Here is a 17,106-nt window from a genome sequence, read left to right on the forward strand (position 1 = left end):
ATTAAGATATTATTTTAAACTGATTACGCACTATACATATATTTTTAATTTATTTCTATAACAGCTTATCAATATATGTAAACGATATATATTGTATAAAACATCCTCGAACGACTAGTTTTTTTCATTCATGTTAAATGAAGAAATAAGATTCGAAAAGCTCGAGATTCGAGGTTGTGTAAGTACTCAGAAAAAAATAAATTTCTTCTAATAATGATTTTATATTATGACTTGATATATAACCATGATAAGGTAACATATAACGATTAATGTGTAATCATTCTAAAATGACATATATTATAAAAAGCATTTTTGCATATTCAAGTAGCATTATCAACTATGCATATTTTAAGAACTCGATAACAATTATTATGTCATAATCTAATTCTGTATCATAGACGGTTTAATATTTATATAAGGAACTGATTTCTGTTAAATGACTTTGATATGTCGGAAAAAATTACAATCGCTTAACAATTTATTGAACAATTGTAACAGGCTAATAAATAGATCAATAGGAGCTGACAACATTTGCAAAGTTATGTTTTCACCGAACGCAAAATACTATTATGTGTATTATTAGTATGAACAGATCTACAGTTTGGTTTGGTCTGTGATTATGTTGCCGGAACTTGACAAGTCCACATTTTGATTATTCTCATTTTCTTGATGAGCCTTTCTCGCTTGTTCGAAAAGATTTTGCGCCATTTGATTGCCCGTCTTCTCTACCATTTGTTTAAAGTAGCCATCTGGTTTGCCACGCAATAGCTCGTATGGACTGCCAAATTCCTATTTGTATATTATTTTTGAAAAATAAATATTTTAAAGATATCTTTATCTTACGTATGTATGAGCTAAAAATATGATTTTAAAGAAATTGTCGAAAAATGTAAAAATAAATATTTATGAAAATATCAAAATTTGATATTACATTTTTAATCATTTAATTTTATTTCAGCACTTTTCTGAGATTTCAATTATGAAATAAATTGAAATATTGACTGTTTATTTTATGATGCACATTTAAAAAAATTTTTTTTAAATGTGTAAATCTTTTTTCTGAGATAGTTATATAAAAAAAAGGAATATTTTTTAATAATCTTTTTTAAAATTAATCTTTCTTTTATTATATTTCCATGCTTTGATACGAAATACGTACCACGATGTAACCATTATCCATCACAATGATGCGATTACTGTCTATAATAGTATTTAAACGATGAGCTATCGTGATGACAGTGCAAGCTTGAAAGTTTTTCCTTATCGTCTCTTGAATTAAAGCATCAGTGCTGAAAAGTAAAATACAAAGGCTATAGCCGGATAAGTATACTAAAAATTCCTCTGCCGAATTTCCAAATAACATTTGGCCTGTCATGTCCTCTCATATCAATTTTTTTTCTGAACATTTATCAACAAAAGACACAAAAAAAAATATGTTTTCATTAACCTCGAATAAAAGCTCGATTTAAAAAAAATTGAAATTAAGAAATGGCTTTTTTAACATGTTTCTTTCGAGGTTCAATCACCAAACTTTTATAGAATACTCTTTTTATATGTCTCAATATTCTCCAATTTTTTCAATTTTTTCGAGTTGGTGCAACATGATGAAAAAAATGGAAAATCTATTTTTTTGTTATTTTTTGCTAATAGGACGGAAAATTCTTGTAATTATAACTATTAAAATTATTATCATTACTATTATAATTATTACAAGAAAAGTAAAGAATTTTCTGTCTTATTATCAAAAAATAATAAAAAAAAGGATTCTTATTTCTTTTACTATGTTGCACCAATTCGAAAAAATTTTAAAGTATTGAGACACATATAAAAAGAATATTCTCTAAAAGTTTGATGATTGAACCTTGAAAAAAACATGTTAAAAAGGCCATTTCTTAATTTTAGTCTTTTTTAAAAAATCAAGTTTTTCTTTGAAATTAATAAAAAAATTTTTTTTCGTGTCTTTCGTTGATAAGTATTCAGAAAAAAATCGATGTAGGATCATTTCAAATATTTGCAGAAAAGAAAAATAAAAACCGAAAATAACATTTTTCTCCATAACTCAGGAAATAATAAAGTTAAGGAGCTGAAATTTTGAGGAAAATTTTTTTTTTACTTATTAAACTTTCACAGACTTATAATATTTAAGAGTACAAGCATATTTATACGAACTCGCTAAAAATCGCTAAAATCGTCGAGACTTACTGCGAATCGATGTTGGCCGTGGCCTCGTCAAGGACGAGCAGGCGATTATTCCTCAAAATCGCTCTAGCCAGACATATGAGCTGTCTTTGACCGACGCTGAAGTTGTGGCCACCGTGGAGAACGTTGTGGTCCAGGCCGACTTCGCTTAGCTCGACTAATCGAAGTACCTCCCACAACCTCGCGTCGTCGTACTGATTGAATGGGTCCAGGTTGTAGCGTAAACTCTCGGAGAAGAGCACCGGCTCCTGTGGTATGATGGAGATCTTGGAGCGCAACTCCTGCAGACCTACCTTACTCGTCTCCCAACCATCAATTTTGATTTCGCCCTTTAGCTCTTCGTCGAACAAGCGGAAGAGCGCGGAGATTAACGAAGATTTGCCGGCACCAGTTCGTCCCACTACACCGATTTTCCAACCAGGCTCGATAGACACGTTCAGATTCTGCGAAATTATGTGGATGAAATATATGACGAGCATTGAATTGCAATAAAATGATTGCTTCGCTCACCTTCAAGACAAACGGACCGTTCTTGTCGTATTTCATGTTGACGCCCTTGAACGTTAATTGTCCTTGGGATGGCCACGTGGGCGGTGGAGTAGAGTCGTTAGAAGTAACAGCTGATTCCGTCGGAAGATTTGTGTACTGGAGAATTCTTTCTACAGCTGTCATTAGCGAGAAAGTCTCGGCTACCTGTTTTATGCCATGTTGCAGACCACTGGTCAAGATCAATGATTGTGAAATTGCCAGACCTACATCTCCACCGGATGTACCACCTAAAAATTCACAAAAAATTTCTTTTTAACTCGAAGATTATCAATTAATAAAAGATACTATTCTGTACAATGTTATATAATGTAAAATATGTATTGTTCCCTTTTTACAAATTCATAGATATTTTTTTCTCCTTATTCATATATTCTCGTTCATTTTGGCATCTGTCAAAAAATTTATAACATTAACATATGCATTAATTTAATCTAATATTTTCTAAAACAACAAATTGCGTAGAAACGACTAATGATGAATATTTCGAAATTGAAGTATCGAAGAGAAATTATACACCATTTTCGTCTATCAATATGAAGGAATAGCAGACACAGGCGAGAAACAAGCTTGTGATCGTATCCAAAACGATAGCAAAGATAGTCCCACATGCCAAAACTTGGTACCATGCACCGCTGTGAGTATTCTGCAACGTATCGAACTTATTTTGCATCATCTTCTCGATGTTGGCGCCGCTGCTCCTAATCGTTGGCAATCCATTCAGTGTAGCATTTATATGTGAAAACAACGGACTCTTGGCTGAAACGAAGAATAAAACAAAGTTATATCGAACATAAATATTTCATAGTTCGTACATCTGCTTCAAAAACGTTAAAACTTAGGTATATTAATGTTGAATGATCTAAAGATTTTAAATCATAAAAGTTATGCGAGAACTTCAAATCTAATTGTAAGAGTTTGATTTTGATGATTTAAGGGCGCACCCGCAGTTGCGAGTCGGAAGAAAAGCTTTTTTGGGGAATTTTTTCTGTCGAAACTATTGTGTCACTTATTCTAAAACTTCTACACGGTATCAAACAACATTAAAACTATATTTCAGAATTTTTTTGTGGAAAAACGTCCCATAGTGTCCAAGTAACGAGCAATCTCCGAAAGGCACTTCTAAAAAAAAAGTTTGTTTGCGGTAATCACTCCAGCTTCGAATAGGATTATCTGAAGTGAACAAACCAAAGAAATTTAGTTAGTATATTAGTTTATCTAGTGCTTATTCGAAGTTTTTTTAAATATTCAAAAAACTCTCCATTTTATAGATATTGATAGAACGATTTTTTTTGGGTCAAAAAAATAATCGTTCGAATTTTGACTTTGAATCTCCGGCATTTTGTAAAAAATATGAATTTTCAAAACAGCTTTGATTAAACACTAAATAAACTAATATACTAACTAAATTTCTTTGATTTGTTTATATCAGATGACCCTACTCGGAGCTGGAGTGGTCTCTGCTAACAATCTTTCTTTTAGAAGTGCCTCTCGGAGATTGCTCGTTACTTGGGCACTAATAGGACATTCTTCCGTAAAAAAATTCTGAAATATAGTTTTAATATTGTTTGATACCGTGAAGAAGTTTTAGAATAAGTAACACAATAGTTTCGACAGAAAAGATTCCCCCCAAAAAAGCTTTTTTCCGACCCGCAACTGCGGGTGCCTCCTTAAGAAAATCTAGAAAAATTAAGAAAAATATCGCTGTATATGGTCCATGCTTTACTTTAATGAGTAGTTACTTCTCTGAATACTTACTTATTCCTTCGAGACGTTTGACGCTTTGAGCGGTCTTGAGGTAGAATTTTGTTATTAGATAAAATAAAATAGACAGTATTATTATCGGTATTATCATCCAGTAATTAAGTATCGCCACTATGATTAGTATAGCCAGTAATACACTGATCATTTGAAGTGCCTCTAACATTATTTTAGGTAGCAGTTCGTCTATCGTGCCAATGTCCTTTGAAAATCTGTTTAAGATTTGTCCTGAAAAAAATTATATCTAAATAATATCTAAAAAAATTATGGAAAACATTAAAGTTATTAAGTATATATATTTTATTTTATGTTCCAAGAAGTAAAATTTTATCATATATAATAACTATCTCAGTTATTTAATTTCTATTGTAAAATTATATGCGAATCAAAAATCATTTTTGTCAATCATATTTCATTCTATCACAGGTGAATAGATATTTGTAGAAATTAAAAAAAAAATTTCACTATTTTTGTTATCAAATTCAAAATAATCCAAATATAATCCAAATGTTAAAATTATCATATATAATTCCTCTTATCTGATATATTTTTTTTTTATATCATTCTCCTTTATTCATTTCATTGTTGCGCTTACCGGAAGGATTGGTATGGAAGAAGGACATGCGCGCCTGCAACAAATTGGAGAACATGGTGTTGTGCAGATTGATGCTGGAATTCATGCAGACCTTCATGAAGAGGAAGCTGCGGAACAATATAGTAACGGTGCAAGTGATGATGCAAAATGTGTAAATATATATAGCATCTATGCTGTTGAGTAGACCGTCCGAATTCAACGTGAAGATGGATTTCAGAAAGCTGTCGTTATACATTTTCATATATTTTTTATTGACTTGATTAGCATCTGTGATGTTTTCACTGTGCCTGAAATCTTCTAGATTGGTCCAGTATGAAACCCAGTAATCATTACCAGTGGTAGCGATCTGGCTGATGATGAAAAATAGCAGCAGCACAAACAGAATGAAGTAGTTGCCACCGTGGTGTAAATATTCTGCGTACACTTTGCCGGATAACATACCGTGTATCATCGTTTCACCAGCCGGTTCGTTTTTCGTGTAGTCCGAATCGTCGATCTCTGAAGGCTACGCAGAAAAATATTCACTTGGATAATTTTTGCAAGGACAAATTGATTCAATCAAAGCGGCCGCACAAAATAATCTATTAATTAGAGCCCAAGATTGTTTATATTTTCTTTATTGTAATTTTATGCTGTGCAAAGCTACAGCCACATCCAAAAAGTATTAGGCACCCTTATTTCTTATTACGTAAATATTATAATGAAAAATTATTTAAAAAATTTTATAAATCTTGATAATTAATATCTTTGATAATTAACATGGCTGTGCGAACAGAGTATATAATACTTGTAATTATTTGATTTATACTGAGTTAATCTTTGTCTAACGAGAACAATATGAAAGTATGATGAGTCAACAAATGATTGTCTTACAAGAATAGTACTTGCGAGCGACATTTGCGAGGGACGCTTGAATATCGATATCCTCGAAGATATTTCCGAGAGTCTTCTCGCGTTTTCTTCTTTCTTTTGCGTTTCATGACTTGTCGCCAAGTCATCCATCATCTCGTTGAAATCTTTGTTTGATTTTACCAATTCGTTATAGTTTCCTTGCATCTTTATAAAGCCCTTTTTTAAAAGCAAAAATTAAACAGATTATATAAAGAATATATTCAATTCTTAACGTAATCTTATAATAAATAATAATTATATATTTTTTTATAAAAACTCTTTGCTACTATAATAATGTTAGCTAATTTTATTAATATTTGTGTCAGTTACCTTTGATGCTTTTTTATTTATTTTTCATATATGAATTACGCGTGGATTAAATGTGTTTATAAAAATATCAATTGGAAAGAAACAGAAACAATTAATTTGATAATATCGTATATAATTAATATTCTTGTCATTTGGCAATCTTAAGTTCTACTTTCTTGATAGAATGCAATTTTTTTAATTAGAAATTTAATGGAAATAACAATTATTAAAGGATTGAAATGCTGATTCAGAAATATTTAACTTGACACTCACTCGGTCCAGCACGATAATCTGATCCGCAAGTTTTAGAAACTGCAACTGATGAGTGACAAGAATCCTTGTCTTTCCGTGGAGATACTCGGTGATGCATTTCGTGTAGAGATGCTTGGCGACATGGGTGTCTACCGCACTCAAGGGATCGTCGAGCAAATAAAGATCCGCTTGCCTGTAGACCGCCCTCGCGAGATTGATTCGCGCCCTTTGACCTCCGGAAAGAGACACTCCTCTTTCGCCGACTATTGTCATATCGCCCTGCGGTAACTGTTTGAAGTCCTTCATCAATGCGCACACCTTTGTCACCTGAAACCGCCAATTGTTCGGATTACGAAATATCAAAGTATCGTTTAGAGAGTCTAGAAATAAACAAATTTAATTTCCTTCCTTTTATCTAACGGTATTTTTAGCGATTGAAAAATTGTTAAATAATCTAAAATTATAGTTTTCATTCATTGAATCTTGTGACAACTACCTCAGCGTATCTGACCCTGTCGAAGGATTGGCCAAACAATATATTGTCTTTCACGGTGCCACCAAAGAGCCAGGGTTCCTGGCTGGCGTAGGAGATGCGCAGATTTGAATTGTCTCTGTGATAATCGTTCACTATTTTACCGTAAGAAACTTTCTTCGAGGAGGTATGCGTGAAAATCACGGAGCCTGCACCGGGATTCAGCTCCTTCAGTAACAAATACAGCATGGAAGACTTGCCAGAGCCCACGGGTCCGACCAGAGCGGACAGCTTGCCCGGATTAATGATTGTCGAAACATTGCACAATGTCGGTGGCAGTTGACCACTGATCCAGTTTGCGGAGACGCGATAAAGCTCCACGCAAATTGGACGGTTACTATGTGATTCCTGATCAGAAGTTCTATTGTTGTAGACATCTACTTGATCGCTCGTAGCAGTCGCTTTGTTTAATTTGTCATTTTTAGATTGCAAATGCGACGTTCCTTTGAAACAGTCCATATTTACTTCGTCCATTAGTAGTACGTCCTGCGTGTTAAACGTTTCGTTGGCCATTAAATAAATATGAAAGGGCAAATAGTGGAAGAATCGATTGATTAGCGTAATCCAAACGTAAGAATACATGATGACACACCTCCAGTCGACTCATAGACACCATCGTTTCGCCCAATATTATGAGCGCTTGTGGAAAGAACAAGGCCGCGGTGAGTTGAAGAAGGTTGTAAAACGTTGCGAGGGTATAAGTCACATCAGCGGTCAGATAATTTCCCGATAATACAAACATTATTAATGTAAAATAGAGGAGGAGCCTCTCAGTAAACACTATGATAGCCAAATACGCGGCACGCACGTATGACGAAAATTTAATCTTCTTAATTTCCAGCGCTCTCGTTACCGATACAATCTTGCTGAATGGTTTTTCCCAAGCATACATTTTTATTACCTAAAAAGAAAAAATTAAGGTTTGTGGATTTTTTTTCTTCTTAATTTTATAAAATTTAAAATTATCAGGAGAATTAACCCTCAAACTGAACACGTCCGAGTTAATTTTTATACTCTAAAATTACTTAAAAAATTCTAAAAAAATTTACACGTCTTCTTTTAAGTTTTAACTAAAAGTTTATAGTAGTAGAGTTAAAGAAAAAATATTTTTAAATACTATATTTTTGTTATTTGTTAGATCAAAATTTGAAAACATAGGTATTTTATATAAAAATTAATAAAAATTTGAAAAAATAATTTTGAACAAAAGGCTTCCAGGAATTTTTAGTTCAAAGTTCATAGTTTACAAAAAAAAAAAAATACTATATGTCCACGGTTTTAAAAGAATATAATTATTTGAATGATCAAAAATAGGTAATTTTCAGGTATAAAAAAATGTGTTTTTTCTTTTAAGAAAATTTTTTAATCTTTAGGTAATTTATTTGAAAGAAAAATGAAAACAAAATGTAATTTACATTACAATCTACAGTATAAAAATTGATTATTATATACAACCCCTGTTTGTTGCTCGTTATTGTTAACAAAAGATACTTTTAGCATAAAAATAAATGAACAATAGAAATTAAAGCAATTTGTTTCTTTTTTAGGGAGATTATCATTGTAAATTTATAACTTATTTTTATAAAAAACGATTAACAGCAAAAAAACAATATTTTTAAAAAAATTTACTCATTCACCCTTTCTTATTTAATATATATAAAGCGAATACGTGGGTCATTTGTATCCACTTCAGATTTAGATTTGCCAGCACTTTGCACTTAATAAACTATTTAAATTGTCCTTTCAGTTATAAATCCCTTTTGACACAAACTTTTTTTGGATAAGTTTTTTCAACTTCGAGATTTTATTAATTTTTTTAAAAACAATGGATTAAAAATGGCACGGACACAAAAGACCCACGTGTTCAGTTTTTTATCCATAGATCCAAACAGACGTTTAAAAATAAAATAACAAATAAGATATCCAGAATTACCTGTATCCCGGCTATGAGCTCGTTCATCAGCTGTACTCGTCGGTCAGTCAGTGGCGCGATTTTGGCCCTAATGTTATGGCTTAGCAAACTGAAGGTTCCCTGAATCGGTAAGCTGATGATTAGCAGCAATCCGATGCCAACGAAAATTGAGATACCGACTTTCTGCCACATTATATATCCCACGATTATGATCTAGTGAATAGAGAAAAATCACAGTAACTTTAACAGACAATTTTTTGTTATATAAAGTAATGTTTAGGAAGACAATAAATGCATGGGGAAAAAATATATTGCGTTCTTAAAATATAAATCGACATTTCGTTCTCGTTTATATCTCAGCGAAATTAATTGACATATGTGCGTATAAATAAAAGTGAATATTTTTTATTAAAATATAGCAAGTGAAATTTTATTTTATTATTACTTATTAATACTTTACGTAAAGTATTAACTAGTATAACAAATTTTAATTTGAGGAAAAATAATCACATACATAAATTCTTTTTTTTAAACAAAAATGTTACCTGAATAGGCATAATCCATATATAATTCAGAAACACTGTTAATAAATCAAAGCGATTGACATCGTTACTGAGAAGATTCACAATCTGTCCAGCACCGGTTTGGGTTAAAGATATTTGGCTTAAGCGCAATATCTGCAACAGTTGTTTTCAGAAATATTGTAGGATTTATTACTGGAAAATAACTATATATCTTGAATACACAAATCATCCTATTTTCATGCTACCGAACTCTTCTTTTGCTGAAATAGATAGCATTATGTAAAAATAAGTAGCATTATAAAGTCACCATTTATGAATTAATCATTTATTTTGCAAATTTAGCTATCATTTAGCTCAAAATTTTACTTTAATTTAATAATAGATTAACGATTAGAAAATAAAAAAGAAATAATATACAAGGCATTTTTATTGTGTCATCAATATTTTTAATTAGTATTTTTTTCTATTCACGTAGTGTATGCATTTGAAAAGATAGATACATTTAAAAAGGAATGCGTCATTCCTTTATGCATATTCGCAAGATTTCAGTATTTAATGTACGTCAAGCGTTATCGACCAAAGTCGAAGGCTATACTTAATGAAGAAGATAAGTATTTTTCGTTAACGATGCTATTGTTATAGCTTTTTAATGACTTTACGGTTGTATGTTACAAAAATTGGCGAAATAGAAGTCGAAGAAATTCAAACAAGTAGATGTTCAAAAATTAATGAAGATATTATTGATCAATAATTGATAAATGTTTAATTTACACATACATTAATAATTACATGTTACGACCACGAATCGTACATTATTTTATTATTTTATTTTATACAAAATATAATATATGAATTTGTAGATCATTACTAGTATAATATATAATATAATATATACATATGTATATATTATATATGCATCTTTTTTCAAGAATCATGAATATTATATAAATTTAATATATATAACAACTCGTTTTTTTAGAAACTGAAGAAAACTTATTTAAATTAATTTTATCAAGTAAAATCAGTTTCTTTTACAATTTTACATAAATGTTATTACATTAAAATAATTCTTCCATGAATCTTTTGTATGATTGTAAGTGTGCATTAAACTTTTTTAATATTCAGTAGCTCGTTACGCAAATTTTAATCAAAATCGCAAAATAGTCGAAATTGAGCCCGTTATTCTTATTTAGAAAGGGCAGATTTTATATTTTTATAAAAATTCTTAGATTGTTATATTGTGACTTAAAAATTATTTGTAACTTTACCTTTCTGTAAATGAGAGAGCTGCAGGCAACGCGTAATCTCATGCCAATTTGTTGCGACATTATTAGAGTGTGGTTCAGTAACAGAGCGGAGCCAAAAGTGCAAATGACTAAACAAGCGATATAAATCATTGTCTCGTTCTTCCCTAGCTTGTTCGTTGAATTCGGTTCCTTGACGAAGTAACTGATGATCCAACCTTGCAGAATCGGTATTAAAATGCGCAATACGCACGCCTAGAAACAGAGACGCATTGATATTCCATCGCGTATTTGTATATAGATCTTGAACGTAATTTTTATTGATCAAAAAAGAAAAAATCTAATTCGACAAATATTTTCTTGTCAAATGCTGGATATGCATTTTTCCCTCTCCTTTTCAACGTGAAAGCTATTACAAATAAAAAAAAATTAACATAACGCAGACGATATATAATGATTGATTTTTCAATTGATATTAATTGATATTATATTGTATAAATATTGCTATCATTCAACGATGATCTTCTTTCGAAAAGTTATGAATGCTCACCTGAATAAATATATAAATTCCGATAATGACATATGGCAGCCAAAAGGCGTGGAAGAGCGCCTTGTATAATTTCGGACGAGCATTCTCCTTTAGTGGCACTTTCTGCCCATCTTTGCCCACAGTATATTCCAATTTCTGTAGCCTTTCCAGTTCGCGATTCCAGTATCTAAACAAACGTATTAGAATGTATTCATGTTTTGAAATAATTTTGGAAAAGAAATTACGCAACACATATACAAGTTAGACAGTTTAAAAATATTTTTATAATTATTTCGCGCCTTAAACTTATGGATAAAAAATGAATATATTACATCTTAACAAGAGTTTTATAAATTTTATCAATTTTTTAATATTTTTAATTTGGAATGATTAACAAACAAAAAAATGGTATTTTCTCTTAAAAAAAAATATGATACAATCATCTAATTCGGAAGATTGTTATACTGTTTACGAAACATTATTGTATCTCTTAATAAATTAGAGTTGATTAATTACTTGACTTACTACATAGTAGATAAAAATGTGTATTTATTATAATTTATAGTAGCTATATATTCAATTTTTATTCATTTATCTTAATCAAGAATATTGTACCACGAGATATATTTTTAATAAAAGTAGGAAATACTTACTGTTCGAGATGATCTGTCACTTTTTTAGAGTCATCTTCTTTTAAGGGTTCATATATATCAGCTTCCTTCAGATCAGTTTTTGCACCTTTTAAAAATAAGTCTAGCATCCACCTGTGCGCGTATCGCAAAGCGATAACATAATTGCAATGAATTTTACTTTAAGTTAAAATTTGTGACAAAGATAATTACAAAATTGTCGAAAAAATTTTCGATACAAGTGTCGCAAGAAAAGTTAGTTACGTAAATTTAGTAAATAATTTTATGTTAAATACATGTACGTACATTATTTTATGAAAAAAAATTATGTTAAAATATATATTTATATAATTTGTTTTTATTTATTTATTTTAGAATAAAATATAATTAAAAGACATTTATATATTAAATGTAATATATTTTAATGTAAATGTATATTTGGAACAAAATAAAGAAATAATAATTCAAAATTTCTTCTACCAGTAATGAAAGAATTATATACCGGAAGTCAAAATGTTTTGCATATATATATATATATATATATATATATATATATGTTTCGTGGATACGATAAATTTTGTACATAAATTGCAAATTTATTTTAAGTGCACATTATACGATGTATGCATAATATATTCACAAGATATACAAGCTACAGTCTAAACAATGACTTTTTCTTTTCAAAATAAAAAAGTTTAGCTAAATAATCTATGGATATCTTATAGGTACATTATTTTCGTACATGTAATATTTAAAAAAATATCATATATAAAAATAATTAATTATAATAATAAATAATAGTGGAGAGATTACTATCTAGAACACTGATACGTGTAAAAAACAAAGATAAGGACACGATTAAAATAAAATCAATAAGTTTGTTAATTTATTAATGTAATGTAAATAATAGTTTGTTTTTTATTAACGTGTTATACATAAATATTATAATATAAAATATTATAATATAAAATAACTTTATACTAAAGTGTAAACTTTATTTTAAATGATTTATATAGTTTGACAAAAATTCAAAATAAAATGTTATTTAGAATTTTATGTGCCACATAATTCTAAATGTATACATATATTGTATATCATGGTATATTGTATTACGTGTGTATTTTACTTCTTCAAATCAAAATCTATATCAAGATATATGTATAAGTGAAATCATAAATAAAATTGTGTTTTGATATTTATTGTAAATTCTGTAATAGATTATTTAAAATGAACTATTTAAAATGATATCAATATGTATATAAAATAAATAATATTATGTAATTGAAAATCTATTTTTCACTAAAAAAATTTTCTTTGAAAAAAACAAAACTTTTATTTTAAAATGCTAAACGTATGTTGTTTCAATAGAATAATAATTTTTGTTCAAAACATTCAAATATTCTTTTTTTTAAAAGCTTTAAAAATATTTAAAAGATATCTTTTTTGAAACGAAAGAAAAACAAAAAAGTTTTTTTTTTATTTAACATTTTTTCTATTATAAACTTTATTTATTTATTTTTTTTCAAGAAAGAAGAATTTATGTCTTCTTTAAGCTTTTTTTTTAGTAAAAACTAAAATTTTCTGAAGAATAGAAATTTTCGTATTTCTTTTACTATAATAAAAATATATTTAAAATTTTATATTAGATGTAAACGAACCAGAGAAATATCTGACTAAAAATATTTGCAGTCTCCTTAGGATTCTGTTTCAAGCTAGTTGCGTTCTTATTCATGTTAGTGCACTGTCGAAAACTTCAGTATTTCGAAGATCTTACAAGATTCAACAACAATTTAGACCGTCGAAAAAAATTAGAGCAATTAACAATTCTTAACGTATCTCTTCTCTTTTTCTTTTTTTTTTCTTTCTCTTTCTTCCTGCCTTCGACACACACTTTCGGAAAGTCAATTCTTTACTGAGACCATTAGTAGTTGTGTCATTTTTTTTCATATTGCCTTTAGGCATCACTGATAACGAACGCACATGTATGTACATATATATAAGAGCATAAATTGTCATTTACTTAGTACGTAACTATGTAAAATGCATGTATATTTTTTACTTTTTCTGGATCTAATTTCTATAAAAAATGTTTTCTTGAGCTAAATTCTTTTGCATTAAATTGTTTATAATTTTTATATTTTTTTACAAGAAAGAGATATGTAAATTTAAATAATTTTTTATTCCCAGTTTTGATACATTTTCTTTTATAACATAATTTTTTTGTATAGGACTTGAAACAATGAATAGTAAAATAAATTTTTTTTTTTTTTGTATAATACCTTTTTATCTAATGTTTTATCTAAACTAAATTAACACCTTTTTGTACAATAATTTTTTTTAAACGAACGCACGTGAACTTAAAGTCTTGTTTCATTTTTTTAAATAATTTTTTAAAGGTTTCTATATGAGATACTGATCGATTTTGGATAGTATTATACGTTTGTCTAATAAGACCGGGCAAACTTCTGTTTGAGAATCGTTGTAACGAAAACCTTCGAATCAGCAGGCAGAGGGAGGATTCTTCCCTCACGATAAGTGATTTGCGCTATAAGATTCGAAGCCTTTGTGCGCATCCAAAAGGACCAAAAATGTAGCGAGAGGCGACTTAATCAAATATATAAGAAGGTCAAAAGCGTTTGTAAACAAGTGGATAAAACAATATGAAACAACAAATGCCATTGATGATTTGCCAGATCGCAGGAAAACATTAAAGAGAAAGGGGATGAACAGATTATACAGTTATTTTCTACTAATTCTACATTATCGCTGCATCAGGGACAAGCCTAATTAAAAAAAGGGTATTAAATTATTAGTTGAAAGTGTTCGTCCTCGAAAAGAATTTGTCTACAAGCTTCTAATCTTAAATACCGAAGCACAATGAAGAAATTTCTTCTTTCAGAAAAACAAGTCAAAAAAAAGAATAACTTAGGCGCATAAAAAGATTACTCACGATTGGAAAAATGTCATTTTTTTGGATAAATCCTTTTTTGGGGCACAAAGTACTCTCAATCGAAATTGGTCTACCCCTCCAAGCCAATTGTTTCAATGCAATATCCTGATAAAGGCGTGCTGAGCTTGCTTTTCAAACAAAGGACCTTTATTTACAAAGAATTTGAAGATCAAAAGGATAGTTAAAATTTTATTTATCAAAGAGCATTAATATCATCTGAAAAGTAGTTTCAAAGAAAAAATCAAGACTGGATTCTTCAAGAGAACAATGATCCAAAATATCGAAGCCGCTTTGCTGTCAATAGAAAAAAGAAAATAACATTAAACTGGCCATCACAATCACCAGATGCAAATTCTATTAAAAATGACTGAGGATTAATAAAGATATTTCTACGTAAAAAAAAGTGTGAAACAATATCTACAGATTAGTTCGATACGGCAATCTTTATCTCGAGAATATGCTGTAAAATTGATAAAAGGCATGCCTCAAAGATGTCAGGTAATAATTGACAGCGATGATGATCGAATGACATATTAATATAAAAGCGTCATACTGAAGAGTAGTGTGTATATATATATAATTTTCTTGATTTATTTATAACAAATAACTTAAAAGTTATGTCACGATCACGCTTTTACTAAACAGACTGTATTATTCAAAGTGAATAGGATTTGATAAAAAAAATTACTGCAATATTTTTTCTGCCTTTTTTTGCATATTTTGTTGTACTTTGGTTTATTTATTTGGTTTATTTATATACAACATATGTATTTTACATGCATAATTCGCTTTTCGTAACTTATTATACATACGTAGCATTTAACAATCTACTGTACAATTATATTTATTTAACATACTTAATAATACAGGGCAGGAGAATTTGTATAACTAATAGTGCAACAAGATGGAAAAATTTCGACTCTAAGAGATTAACAATGAAGTAATTTGTAAAAATTACTTTAAACCTGAGCTTATCGAACGTAAAAGTATTATTTAATATTAATATCGAAATATTCGCAAATACTTACATCTACACATTTACGAATTTTTGTAATAGTTTTTGTATAGTAGTCGTAAAATATATATAAATATAAAAAATATATATATTATATTTATATATAAAAACCTGCTTGGCGGCCGCAGTCTCTGGTATTCTATAAAATAAGATTCATGTAACAGCAAGCCATACTTGTAACATATTATTACAATATTACTACGATATTAGTTACAATATAACTATTGTATATAATATAACAATATACATCATATCTCTCACTTACTCGCGCATACTTTCTTCAATACTTATTAATATTATATTATATTATACTTTCATTATAACTTTATTATAATATTAAGTAGTTGCATTAGTAAATGCAGTTTACAAAAATATTGAGCTCTTCTTTTTATTTTTATAAATGTAATAAGAAAAATTATGTATAATTACAACAAGAAAAAATTAAGTATATTGTTTCATTAAGTATCTGAGTTTAGTTTGGATTATTTATTCGTTTTGTCGATTTTTAATAATTATATTATACTCGCGACATTGCGAACTATAAATCTTTCATTAGAGCCGGCATTAAACCTTTGCTGAGGCAAGATCACAAGTTGAGAGAGAAATCGATATAATTTTGGAATTATATATAATTATATATAATTATATATAATATTATAATATTATATAATATTGTATACATACAATATAATATATTATATATTATTTAATATAAATTATATAATATATAACATAATTACACACACACGCACACACACATATATATATATATATATATATATATATATATATATATATTATAATTATATATTATTATATTAATTATATAATTATATATAACTGTCATTATTAGTTACCATTTTTGATAAATATAATTTATTTATCAACTTTGACATAAAATAAATTTTTTTAAATTGTTATGTGTAAACTCATATCGATGATGCTTCAAATATTTAAATACATTTTTGTATACGATTTAAAATATATATGTTTTGAATATTAAGATAACGATCAAATATTTATAGTATGTAAATAGCTTAACTATATATACCCTATGTTTTTAAAATAAACTTTGCATCTCGTTAATTTATGCTAAGTTGATATAAGCTCATTTGTTAGAAGAAATTTAGAGATATTTATGATTTCTAAAAGCTTAGAATAGAAAAGTATAACAGTACTGTAACTCATTATGTGGAAGAACTTGACATTACGGTGAGA

At 28.7% G+C, this 17,106-nt stretch overlaps 1 protein-coding gene across 1 annotated transcript; it reads right to left on the minus strand.

Moving 5' to 3' along the window:
• Positions 1-409: 409 nt before the first annotated feature.
• LOC140673681 (ATP-binding cassette sub-family C member 4) lies at positions 410-13,828 on the minus strand. Its single transcript, XM_072906768.1, has 17 exons — positions 13,582-13,828; positions 11,948-12,058; positions 11,316-11,481; positions 10,790-11,020; positions 9,543-9,674; positions 9,019-9,210; positions 7,678-7,986; positions 7,050-7,571; positions 6,575-6,880; positions 5,975-6,169; positions 5,102-5,606; positions 4,504-4,734; positions 3,265-3,504; positions 2,710-2,975; positions 2,203-2,642; positions 1,160-1,289; positions 410-789 (listed from the first exon to the last, which is right to left on the minus strand). The coding sequence occupies exons 1-17, from the start codon at positions 13,653-13,655 to the stop codon at positions 595-597; spliced, it is 4,245 nt and encodes a 1,414-aa protein (XP_072762869.1). The 5' UTR covers positions 13,656-13,828; the 3' UTR covers positions 410-594.
• Between the last annotated feature and the right edge of the window lie 3,278 nt (positions 13,829-17,106).

Source organism: Anoplolepis gracilipes, chromosome 15, assembly GCF_047496725.1.
Source record: "Anoplolepis gracilipes chromosome 15, ASM4749672v1, whole genome shotgun sequence".
Classification (NCBI taxonomy): domain Eukaryota; kingdom Metazoa; phylum Arthropoda; class Insecta; order Hymenoptera; family Formicidae; genus Anoplolepis; species Anoplolepis gracilipes.